At 48.4% G+C, this 13,137-nt stretch overlaps 2 protein-coding genes across 2 annotated transcripts; both read left to right on the forward strand.

Moving 5' to 3' along the window:
* Nucleotides 1-4,602: 4,602 nt before the first annotated feature.
* On the forward strand, nucleotides 4,603-8,625 carry T069G_08202 (ABC transporter transmembrane region domain-containing protein; the record flags this gene model as incomplete). Its single annotated transcript, XM_056175412.1, has 1 exon — nucleotides 4,603-8,625. The coding sequence occupies one exon, from the start codon at nucleotides 4,603-4,605 to the stop codon at nucleotides 8,623-8,625; it is 4,023 nt and encodes a 1,340-aa protein (XP_056026361.1).
* Nucleotides 8,626-10,205: 1,580 nt separating this feature from the next.
* Nucleotides 10,206-12,839, forward strand: T069G_08203 (uncharacterized protein; the record flags this gene model as incomplete). Its single annotated transcript, XM_056175413.1, has 1 exon — nucleotides 10,206-12,839. One exon carries the CDS (start codon nucleotides 10,206-10,208, stop codon nucleotides 12,837-12,839), a length of 2,634 nt encoding a protein of 877 aa, XP_056026362.1.
* Nucleotides 12,840-13,137: the final 298 nt, after the last annotated feature.

Genomic DNA, 13,137 nt, shown 5'->3' on the forward strand with positions numbered 1-13,137 from the left:
TTATGTAGTTGTGATTTGCTCGGCAATACGCAATCGGTTGTTATCGTAACCCCGATACTTGATTTGTCTTCCTCTTTTTTACTGGTAAAAGAATTAGGTAGCATTTTCAAAATCGACACCAGAGGAGCACGATTTCAGGCATCAAAATTTGTACATGCCGGAAATAAAGGGGCGTCAGGCAACAATGTAACGGATGGAATATCCCACGTAACAACATCCCTCAGACGCTGAATTCTTTCCACCGTCATCGTAGACTAGTCAGGCATCTTTCAACTCCCCGAACTCCGTGTTTCTACTCGAGCGGCGAATTCAAAGTGTTGGTGACAGTGTAATCTCGCCCGACTGAGGGGGGCGTGATGCTTCTTCATCAAATATGATAGATTTCAAACGCCTCGTTTACGCCTTCTGTCTAATGACAAAATCGACTGACCCCTATATTCTAATTCTAGGTAGTTTTGCACTCCTCCAAGTGCCTGCAGAGACCGAAAAGTACCTACCTTAGGTATGGTGTTTGAGTAATCTGACGTCGGCCAACGGATCGAGCAGTTTTACGAAGTAGTCTTGGCTGTACCCCACGCGTGATCTCCGAATCCTCGTAATGAAAATAAAATCAAAAAAAAAAGGAAAAGAAAAGAAAAGAATGTGATTTACGATGTAAAAAATGTTTCAAATTATACGCTGAGGGAAAAAAGAATGATCTCGCCCGGGCTCGAACCGGGGACCTTTTCGGTGGTGTCAACAGATGTTGTTAACGAAATGTCATGACCAACTAGACCACGAAACCATTGATTCCAATTTGGATGCCGATTACTGGTGTCTCGATCATTCTTGAAAGATTCGAACTACGACTGACGAACCGTCTCATCTTGAGATGGCTGCTGAAGCACACATTACCTTGATGTGAATTTCGGGTAGGTGTTCCGGATGTCGGTAATGCTAAGAGCCCGGACGGGGCCGTAAACGGGACGACCGTGGCCAATCAGTACATACCTTGGTACAGAGAGCAAGAAGCGTATTCGGTCGTATTCACCCTGAGCTAGCGGCGAGGTTGGGACATCGGGTTTTATTACATGAGCCATCTTCTAAATCATGAGTTGATGCCTATTCTGCGTTCTACTCATCCAGCACAAGATGTCCGTCTGAATATGTAAATAAACTCAAGAGGGAATACGTAACGGACGAATAAAAGAGAAGCCCATTTTGGGGGATTACCTTTACAGCTATGTTGAGTCATTCTGAGGAGAAGGATGACGAGCTATTGCCACTTACGAATTACGAAGTACGATATGCTGCCGTTACACCAATCCGCGCGACAGCCGGACTGTACAAGCACCCCGACCGAAGGATTGATCCACGCTGATGATACAGCAGTTTAAACATAATTTTCACACCATCCTTGCAGCGCGCATGGCTATCGCTAGATTGGCTTTCTGCTGCTACTAGCTGTTTGGTAATGTCGGGATTCAGCAGTTTAGATGAGTAACGGGGTTATGCCGTCGGGATTCGGGTTCGCATGGCAGGGGCCATGGGACTAAGCTATTTGCTGGAAACGAAAAGCAAACGAAGCTGAAGGTAGGTATTATTAGCACCTGCAAAGCAATGATTGATTATATCTCGGGAGAAATTAAACTTAGTTGATCAAAGCGAAGCAAATGAAGCACGAAGTAAACGGTAGTTCTTCTTTAATGATTAGTGTTATTTAATTTGTTCACAGGAATTGTTCATCTATACATTGTATCAAATATTGTGCTCTACTCCATAGAAGTCAATACTTCCTTGCAACGGGAAATAAATGCGAGACCAAAGTAAATCATAGGCCTACTCGGTGGTCGGAGAATATATATCATATTTCGCTCCCCGGGCGCCGCACATAAACAAGCTTTTTGCCAGTTTGACTCCCCTATCATCCACCGCATAGTAACCTTGAAGTAAGGGATGGCGCCCCTCCTATTCGTGCTGGCGGTCTGGATTTCGGCCATGTTCTGGAGTGCGAGAAGTCGCAAATCTACCTTTGAGTACTGACGTCAGCTGACAATTCCTCATAAAGTGCAGATGCAGCGGATAAACGTATCTTTTTCGCTTTCTGAGGTGCAGATAATAGAAAAAGCCATATCATGCATCTCCTCTTGACTACATCTAGATGGAACGTCAAAAACGTGTTTTGCAGCGTCTAAAAAGCACATGGCATCAGTAAGCATGTGTACCAGCCCGCCGTCGGGTCGGGTTTCAAAGCTTACGCCTTACCGCAAAGTAGGGGCTCTGCTAGTTAAAGTGGCGGCACGGGGATACCAATGGATATGTTTTCAATGTTGGCAAGGGCCCCTGCCTCAGCTACGGAGAAAAGCCCTTCGAGAAGCGCCACCACGTTTAATCGTGGCGTCTACGGGATTCGGAGTCGGGTAGCGCCCCGGTGAGGCTCGAAGGATGCGCAAAACAAAACGAGGAGTCATTGCCGCAAGCATTACTCCATAGTTGGTAGCGGGAGTAAAACGTTGGTGGCACTAGAGTGATGAGTCAACTAATAAGGGGGACAGAATTCAAGGAAAATTGATAATGAGAAAATAATGGTATTCTATTATTATTTTTGTTGATTTTCTGTACATCTAGAAGAAATGGGTTGACGTGAGATTGAATTGATCGTCGCCAGGGGGATGACGTCCTCGCGGTTGGTGCTTTGTTTTGTCTTCAAGGTACCTAGGTACCAGTACCTTCTTTGCGCACAACTGTAGGGACGGATGCGGGCGGTGCCGGGGCCATTTGTGCAAGCAGCATGAGATGCGTAATATTACTGCATAAAAGTAGACTTGCCGACTCCGGCGGAGATAAGGTACGAGTATCTACCAGGTTTTCAAGAAGATAGGTGGTGATTAGAGGATAGGTGAAGAGGTGAGGCGTGAATGTAGGGACTTAGCAGGCAAGAAACATGCAGCGACCTGTTGTACTTCGCAAAATCTAATCAATCATGGCAAGACACTGGTTTCACGGGTGCTACCTTTTGTTCTAAGCACAGTATCAACGTTGCTGTACTTGTGTCGGCAAGGTGCCTCGAATCTCGCAAGTGGTGAGCGAGATACGCGTACTCGCACTCGCGCCGCGAGAACTGGAGACTGGATACGGGCCACAGCAGGCGCCGTCGCTACGAATACAAGTAATGTACGGTGTCTTACTTGCATTTGCAGTCGATTGCCATTGAGAGTGAGTAGGAATCTCAAACATGGCCCGGCAGCATGAGACATGGCGTGGCCGAAGAGCCGCCTACACATGATGTATGTATTCACTCGACAACATTAATCTCTTTCACCGGGTTTCGTCTCATCTTCATCTGAAGCTGTACAAGGTCTCTCCAGTCCTCATGGCGCCTCTCCCCCACTGTCGCCCGCAACAACTAGCCGGGTTGCGTTGGTGGGCTCGGCCTAGTCGTCCAATTAATTGGCCGGGGAGACAACGGCTGATTTTAATGAAGCTGCCCGGGCAAATGAATTACACGTATTACCAGAAGTGCTCGTACTTTTGTTTGGTACTGGTACATATGCACTTCGTACTTCGTACACGCAAGGGCATTCAAACAACTCCGAATCCCTCGTCCAGCCCTGGCAACGAGGCCCTGCAGATAGGCAAAAGGCGGATAGAGAAGAGAGACTGTTGCGCAAAGGAGAAACAGGTTGAACGACTCTCCCCCGTGATGCGGCGCCTACAATACAGTGGAATGCCTGGTGCTGTTCCCCTCAATAAGCGAGAAACATCCATACCTGCAATGGATCGTATCGTATCGTACCAGCGCGGTGGAGTTGCATGTTTCCCTCCTATTTCCAGCCTCTAGTGCGAAATAGCGGCCTTCAATCTCGCCAGCGCTAGGTTCGTCGGGTCCAGCCCAATCCCGTATCCCAGCTCGGAGTAGCCTAAGGACTTTTTTCTTCTCATCCCCGAGCGCATGCATCCTGGAATGCGTGGCATTCTCTCCCAGTTACGGGGGTTGTACGTGTACCTACCTTATCTGTACGAGCATCGATGCACGTACCAGGGAAAACGGACCAGGAATTTCGTACTCTGTGCGAAGGCGCTAAGGCTGTTTGGGCAGTAAACGCAACTGCAAGTCGCGGCCAGGAAACGTGCATGTCGTTGTAGTGCAGCAGGCACCGGCTTTGGCTCTTTCCGGCTCTGCTTCATTATTCACTTGCTGGGTGGGGCCGTGCCGAATCGATGCCTTCTTATATTCTAGGTCGTTGCTGCCTCCGTACTTTCTGGATCCGAGCCTCGCTATATCTTTAGGCGCCTCGCCACGTTGGCCTTTGCTTTCATCTTTTCTGTTCCAGAGGCCATCGTCTATAATTCAAGGCATCACCCTTGCAGTAACCGCAGGGGCGCAGCTGTTTTGTCTTGTTTCTTTTTTTCGCATCTCGTTTGATCTTGTAGCGCAACATCAACTCACTCTCGTTTGCTGGAGTGACGCGCTGCTCATCTCGTTCCCCCCGGTCGGTAGAGCGAGGTCCCGATCCTTGACTGCATCGAACTGCATATCTCGAACTGGCATAATTGGCCTCTCCTTCGAATAGCCGCCATTTCTCCGTCTACCCGCCTGTGGCAGGCGCGGCAATTGAGACGATGACCGCCGACATATCGGAAAAGTCGCCCATGGGCGCGCAATCAGTCCCGACCTCTAGTCACAGCGCTTCTTCAGATGTCGATGCCACGCTTTCATCGAGACATGGCAAGGAGGCGGAAATCGACCTGACAAAGGTCGACTCCAAGCCACCTGCTCCTCCCCCTCCCAAGTCGGACGACATCGATGAGCTTTACGCTCATCTACCCGCCAACCAGGCTGAGATCCTGAAGCGTCAGGTCTATACCCCGGAGATCAAGGCCGGAATCAAGGCCGTCTATCGATATGCCTCCCGCACTGATCTGGCCATCATTTTCGTCTCGTCCTTCTGTGCCATTGCTTCTGGTGCTGCCATTCCCATGATGACCATCATCTTCGGTAGACTCCAAAATACCTTCCAGTCATACTTTTATAGCGGCGGTAACATGACCTACGATCAGTTTGTCAATGAAATGAGCCACTTCGTCCTCTACTTCGTCTATCTGGCCATTGGAGACTTCGTTGTCACCTACATCTGCACCGTTGGTTTCATTTACACTGGTGAGCATATCGCTGCGAAGATCCGCGAACACTACCTACAGAGCTGCATGCGCCAAAACATTGGCTATTTCGATAAGATTGGTGCCGGTGAAGTCACCACGCGCATTACGGCTGATACCAACCTCATCCAGGATGGTATTTCGGAAAAGGTTTCCCTTACCCTCGCAGCTCTGGCGACTTTCTTCACTGCATTCATCATCGGCTTTGTCAATTACTGGAAGTTGACTCTTATCCTTTCATCTACTGTGTTTGCATTGCTTCTTAATGTTGGCACTGGTGGCCGTCTTATGCTCAAGAACAACAAAGCTTCTCTCGAAGCGTTTGCTCTAGGCGGTAGCTTGGCTGATGAAGTTCTCAGCTCAGTTCGGAATGCTATTGCCTTTGGAACCCAAGATCGCCTTGCCAAGCAGTATGATAAGCACCTTGGGAAGGCTCAGTACTATGGAGTTCGGGTCAAGTCTGCTATGGGCGTCATGATCGCCGGCATGATGCTCATTCTGTTTCTGAATTACGGTCTGGCTTTCTGGCAGGGCAGCAAATTCATCATTGAAGGAATTGTCCCATTGTCCAAAATCCTGACCATTATGATGTCCGTCATGATTGGTGCCTTCCAGCTCGGCAACGTCACCCCCAACATCCAGGCTTTCACCACTGCTCTTGCAGCAGCTGCCAAGATCTTCAACACCATCGATCGAATCTCTCCGCTCGACCCTTCAGACGACAAGGGTGAGAAACTTGCTGACTTCAAGGGCAACATTCGCTTGGAAAACGTCGAGCATATTTATCCCTCTCGACCCGAAGTCAAGGTCATGAATGGCGTGTCGCTTGAGATCCCTGCTGGCAAAACTACTGCTTTGGTTGGTGCTTCAGGATCTGGTAAGAGTACTATTGTTGGTCTCGTTGAACGATTTTACGATCCTGTCGGAGGAACCGTTTACTTGGACGGCCATGATATTAGCACTCTTAACCTGAAATGGCTGCGCCAGCAAATGGCCCTTGTTAGCCAGGAACCTACTCTCTTCGGAACGACCATCTATCACAATATTCGCCATGGCTTGATCGGAACGGAGCACGAACATGCGACTGAGGAGAAGCAGCGCGAGCTTGTCATGGCCGCGGCTGCCAAGGCCAACGCTCACGACTTCATTTCTGCCCTCCCTGAAGGTTACGAGACCAACGTTGGTGAACGCGGCTTCCTTTTGTCTGGTGGCCAGAAACAACGTATCGCAATTGCTCGTGCCGTCGTGTCAAACCCAAAGATTCTACTGCTGGACGAAGCTACATCTGCCCTCGACACCAAGTCTGAAGGTGTTGTCCAAGCTGCCTTGGAAGCTGCCTCTCAGGGCCGAACCACAATTACCATTGCCCACAGGTTGTCCACCATCAAGGATGCCCACAACATCGTCGTCATGTCCCAAGGTAGCATTGTTGAGCAAGGTACCCACGATGAGCTGCTTGAGAAGCAAGGTGCCTACTACAACCTTGTTTCGGCCCAGAAGATTGCTGTCACTCAAGAGAACGCCGAAGAGGAAGAGGAGATTTCTGAGAAGGAGGAGATGCTTATCCGCAAGATGACCACCAACAAGGAGGAGTACACAGCTGACCCTGATGATGACATCGCCGCTAAACTGGATCGATCTGCTACACAAAAGTCGGCCTCGAGCATTGCCCTTCAGAAGCGCAAGCAAGAGGAGGAACAGAAGTACAGCCTGTGGACTCTTATCAAGGTCATCGCTGCTTTCAACGCCCCCGAGTGGAAGCTGATGCTGGTCGGCCTCTTCTTCTCTACCATTTGTGGTGGCGGTAACCCGACCTCTGCAGTCTTCTTCGCCAAGCAAATCGTCACTCTCTCGCAGCCCGTCACCCCAGCGAACGCACACCGCATCAAGAAAGACTCCGACTTTTGGAGTGCCATGTACTTGATGCTCGCCTTTGTTCAATTCTTCGCCTTTGCAACCCAGGGTGTCTTGTTTGCCATCTGCTCCGAACGCCTTGTCCATCGCGTCCGAGACCGTGCTTTCCGCGCCATGTTGCGCCAGGATGTTGCTTTCTTTGACAGGGATGAGAATACCGCTGGTGCTTTGACGTCGTTCCTCTCCACCGAGACAACCCATGTTGCTGGCCTTAGCGGTGCCACTCTCGGTACGTTGCTCATGATGTCTACAACTCTCATCGTTGCTATCGTCCTGTCGCTTTCGATCGGATGGAAGCTCTCGCTCGTTTGCACTGCCTGTATTCCCATCTTGCTGGGATGCGGTTTCTTCCGTTTCTGGCTGCTTGCTCACTTCCAGCGTCGCTCCAAGGCCGCTTATGCTGCCTCGGCCACTTTTGCTTCTGAGGCTATCTCTGCTATTCGGACTGTTGCTGCCCTTACTCGTGAAGAAGACGTCTTGAAGCTGTACCACGATTCACTCGTTGAGCAGCAACGACGCAGTCTTAGGTCAGTGCTGAAATCCAGTTTGTTGTACGCTGCCTCGCAATCGTTAAACTTTTTGGTCTTTGCGTTGGGCTTCTGGTACGGTGGTACCCTGATTGGAAAGGGCGAATACAACCTTTTCCAGTTCTTCCTCTGCTTCATGGCTGTCGTTTTCGGTGCCCAGTCGGCTGGTTCCATTTTCTCCTTCGCCCCCGACATGGGCAAGGCTCATCACGCCGCTAGGGAGCTGAAGGTCTTATTCGATCGACAGCCCACTATTGACACCTGGTCAGAGCAAGGCCAGCCGTTGCCCGAGGTCGAGGGAAGCCTTGAATTCCGCGATGTTCACTTCCGTTACCCAACTCGCCCGGAGCAGCCAGTTCTGCGAGGATTGAACTTGACCGTCCAGCCTGGACAGTATGTTGCCCTGGTTGGTGCCTCTGGCTGCGGCAAGAGTACTACAATTGCCCTTTTGGAACGATTCTACGACCCATTGACTGGTGGTGTATACATTGATGGCAAAGAAATCAGCACGCTCAACCTAAACGAATACCGGTCCCACATTGCTCTGGTTAGCCAAGAGCCGACGTTATATCAGGGAACTATCAAAGAGAACATCCTGCTTGGAACTGCGGACCCAGATGTCACAGACGAAGCCGTGGAATTAGCTTGTCGCGAGGCTAACATCTACGAATTCATCATGTCCTTGCCTGAAGGATTTAACACTATTGTCGGTAGCAAGGGAGCTCTGTTGTCTGGTGGTCAGAAACAACGTATTGCCATTGCCCGAGCTCTTATTCGTCACCCCAAGATCCTTCTTCTTGATGAAGCGACCTCTGCTTTGGATTCTGAATCTGAGCACGTTGTGCAGGCCGCCTTGGACAAGGCCGCCAAGGGCCGTACCACCATTGCTGTGGCTCACCGTCTCAGCACGATCCAAAAGGCAGATGTCATCTACGTCTTCAACCAGGGCCGCATAGTCGAAGCTGGTACTCATGCCGAGTTGATGAAGAAGGACGGCCACTATGCGGAGCTTGTCAAGCTTCAGAGTCTGGCCAAGAACAACTAAAATCTTTCTCCTCCCTTTTTTGCTTTTTAATTTTTTTTTGCGCATGAGATATCCGGACAGCAAAAAGCTGCCCTATCCATCTATTGGCGTTGATTGGTGACATAGACCGAAGAAAGTGCATGCATTACACAGCCTTTCATCTAGGGAGAGGACAAATCCATATTTTGTTTTATAAAAGTTGTATCTAATTGCGGTTACTCATGGTGTATTACCTAGGACCACACTCTTCTCTTCCATGTTACTCTTGTCTTATATTTTTGTTTTAGTGATGGGGCTCTAGAGGGTTGTTTGTTTTCATTTGCAGTGTCACAGGGGAAATGCAGGGGATGAGATACGGAGACCCAAGGTCAGACACGCAGATATGTACGACATGATCAGTGCTCAGCGCTGAAGATGGATGAATATAAAGACAATTTAAGACTTGAAAATGAACATTATTTTTTGTAGTGATTGTATTTTGAATCTCGTAGTGTGGCTTGATCCGTTTTAGGTGCTTTGATATTATATGTGGCGAGACACGGCTGTTGTTAATGCGGCGTTATGTTTTGGTCATCACGCTTCTCCTACTCTTGATCACTAGACCTTGGTGCTACCAACGTTAGTAGGAGGAGAATCGGTTACAAGAGATGGCGAGACCTGGCGATTTGATGATTGGACTAACTGCGAAATGTCTTGGTGATGATGTTTCCCCTGAGATGGCATCATTGAGTGGTGTCCTTTCTATAAGGTGCCTTCTCATATCTTATGATACATATCTGGGATATGGATGAGCATGTGGTCTGGGGAGGAGGCTACTTGTAGAGTTGGTTGCATTGATAAAAGCATTGTGTTTTATGCGCTGTCTTGTAATGCATCGGCCGGACAGGTACTGATCTTGGAAGAAGCTGGGAGAATCTTATGACGAGAACTTAGTTAAGTGCACATGAAAAAAAGTGAAAAAGGATATATAGCGCAATCAAAACTTGATCCGGCTTCTGTTGGAAAAAAAGCAAAACTAGAATGGATGCATTTTGCATGTCGAGCGTTGGAACTGTAATGTGAGGTGGGCCAAAAGTGAGGCACTCTAGGTCATGAAGACCAATCTCCTCCTCTTTTTGGCCGACCGGCTGCTAGCAGAGCCTAATGATACTTAATTGATATATATATATGTACGAAATATGGGAAAAGAGCTTTGCAGCGGTCCGCCGAGGATATATGGTGAGGAAGCAAGTCACATAATGCCCACGGACCTAAATGAAAGGTTAGGCAATTACCGAGTACTTGGTGATTCAAGATAATGCATCGTCGCGCTCACTTAGCCCATTGTAATGCCAAAAAAATGCAATTGAGCCTTTAGACAATAGAATGTAATTATTGCTTATTGAATTGTCTATGGGAATGTTATTTCATTTTCTTTTCTTGGGCGGGTCAATGCATATAGCACCCTTGAGTGATTGAAAAGTGAGGAGCATGTCAAAAGCGCTGAAAGCAGCAGCGCGCACTCGAGTAAATTATTCCAACCGACTGTTGAGAAAGATGCCTTCAACTCTCTTCAATCATTTATTTCACACGTATAGCAAGCATCGACCAAAGAAGCCAATATGACATCCAGCAAGCCTATCGCCAGTCGCCCTTATATTCCTGGCGGCCTGGTATTGAGCGACTTGAAGAAGTACCAGCAGCTTGAACGCTTTTATACACAAAACATGGGCTTCATTGAAGAGGCTCGCAAATTACTCTCTCAATACGTCCGGAACCCTCCGGATTTTGAAAAGAGTATCCTCGTTAAACCTCGACCATCGAACAACGAACACCCAAAGTGGACATGGAAACCGTTGAGGGGCCGAATGTGGAGGTTGTCTGGCATCAGAGGCAAGAAGAGAAAGCGAGAAAGCGATGATGGATGCTTTCATCCACAAAAAAACAGACTACTCGAAGGAGGCGCGATAAAACAAGTCACGGAGGAGGAGATGAAACACGACGATATAAAACCTCGCAGTTTACGCGAAATCCTTTACCCTGAGCTCGAAGATTGGGGCATAGATCCTGCAGAATGGCCGACATTTGCATTAGAAGAACTAGAGGCTGAACAGGAGAAAGAGAGGAAGAAGAAGGAGCAAGAGGAGAAGGAGAAGGAGAGCTTTGGAGACTTAACATCGGACTTGAGCGACACATTGGACAACCTCACAATCTTCGATGGCGACGACACTGTCATGCGTACGCCTTATACGAGTTCTGAATTTGGTAATGATTCCGAAGTATCTATGATGGAAAGCATTTCGGACTGGGGAGACTGGTACCGTGCAAGAAGACGCGATTTCGACAGCTCAATCACAATTCCTCTTCGCATCGATGTTGACGATGTCGATATGGATGAACTTCCTATTGACAGCGGAGGCACCTTGAACGAATTAATTTCTCTTGCCGGTCAAGCTCCTGTTGTTCCTGAAGGTTTCATCATGAACGAATTATTTGGTCTTCCCGGTCAGGATCCTTTTATTCCTGGAGATGTCATCCTGGAAGAATCATTTCCTCTTCCTGGTCAAGCTCCTGTTATCCCTGAAGATGTTATCCTGCAGGAAGTGTTTCCTGCTCCCGATCATGCCCCTGTTGTTCCTGAGGATGCCATCCGGAAAGAATCATTTACTTCTTTCCGTCAAGCTTCTCTTTTTCCCCAGGACATCATTCTGAAAGAATCGTTCCCTCCTCCCGATAATGCTCCTGCTGTTTCTGGAGATGTCATCCCTCAAGAATCATTTACCCCTTTCCGTCAAGCTTCTCTTTTTCCTAAAGACATCACCCTGAAAGAATCGTTTCCTGCTCCCGATCATGCTCCTGTTGTTTTTGAGGATGTCATTCTGAAAGACTCGTTTCCTCCCCCTGGTTACGCTCCTGCTGTTCCCGAAGATGTCATCTGGAAAGAATGGACTCCTCCTCCCGGTCAAGCTCCCATTGTTCCTCAAGATGTCATCCTGCAAGATGTGTTTCCTGCTCCCAATTATGCTTCTGCTGTTTCTGAAGGATGTATCATGAACCACTTATTTCCTCTCTCCGGTCAAGCTCCTTCTTTCCCTGAAGGTGTCATCTTGAACGAACCGTTTCCTCCTCCCGTTCATGCTCCTGTTGTTCCTGTCGATGCCAGACTGAAAGAAGTGTTTGGGACGTGGCAAGAATACCGCATGGAGGCAGCTCCGGAGCCTGAGTGCAGTATGGGAGTGAACGACGAGGCGGAAGATGCAAACGACGATGTCAGTATGAAAGCAGAGACTGAAGCGAGTTGGGAGACGGCGACGGAAAGAGGAATTGGTGCCGAAAGAGAAGTTGAGGGCGATAATAAAGCTGCAGCCGAAAATGATGCTGAAGCCGAAAAAGACATCGAGTTTGAGCAATGTGCGGGATTTGTATGGGAAGAAACGGGCAAAGTAACAACGGAGGGCAAAGCAAACGTCGGCAAAAGGACTTATGACGCGTTCGAAGAAGCCGAGGTGGAAGATGCAGATGCCAGTGCCAGTGGTGAAGAAACAGGCACAGTAAAAGCAACCGTCGGCAAAAGGACTTATGAAGAGTTCGAAGAAGACGAGATAGACGACGCAGATGCCAGTGCCAGTGGTGAAGAAACAAGGATGATTCGGGTGCCAGAAAGAACAGAGACAGAGACAGAAACGGCAGATTACAGTACACAAGTGGAAGAAGCAGAGGAGAAGAAAGGTGTAAAAGAAACAGACGACGTTGAAAGAATGGAAGCCCGCGAACCTACACCTGAAGACGCAATGGAAGGCCTCGAGGAGATGACATCGGAAATAGCTTATATGAACATAGTGGCAAGCGAACCAGAGCCGGCACCTTCAACGCCAACACCACCTTCAACACCAACACAAGCATCAAGATTGATGCGAAAACAAAGATCTTTAGTGACACCAACACCGCCTTCAACACCAACACCAGCATCAAGGTCGGTACCAAAACCAAGATCTTCAGTGCCAGAATCAGCAGTTGCAGGTGAAGTTGCAGATGAAAAGGCTGAATTGGAGTTTGCATATCGAGAAATGCAGTCGCTAGCCGACCAAGTTGACAACATTGCCGACAATGACTACGGCTATGCGATTGAACTATGTGACAGCTGCAGGCAGGTAGACGAGGATATAGCAGAGCACGTCCGAGATGTGCGAGAAAGGATTATGGAAGAGTTGCTGGTAATTGAGCAGAAGCTTCGACCTTATTGTATTGGAGAGTGAGACTGAGAAATGAAAGGGGATGTGGACATGGAGGATGAGGTGTCTACTTGGCCTTTCTTATGTATATGTTTTCTTTCTTTCTTTTCTCTTTTGTATCCATCATGGCTGGTTTTGTCTCTCATGGTTTTTATTGTCTGATACCCCCATTGGAGGCTTCGATGGCGGGGATGTTACTGTGCGAAGGATACCTATTCTCTTTCTGTCAATATCTAGTGGCTGGTCCATTTCCGCTCGTACAGCGTCTTATTAGCCTGGCGCCTATGAAAGATTAGATGTGAATAATGCCTTTGTCCTTTTG

Source organism: Trichoderma breve, chromosome 5, assembly GCF_028502605.1.
Source record: "Trichoderma breve strain T069 chromosome 5, whole genome shotgun sequence".
NCBI classification, from domain to species: Eukaryota; Fungi; Ascomycota; class Sordariomycetes; order Hypocreales; family Hypocreaceae; genus Trichoderma; species Trichoderma breve.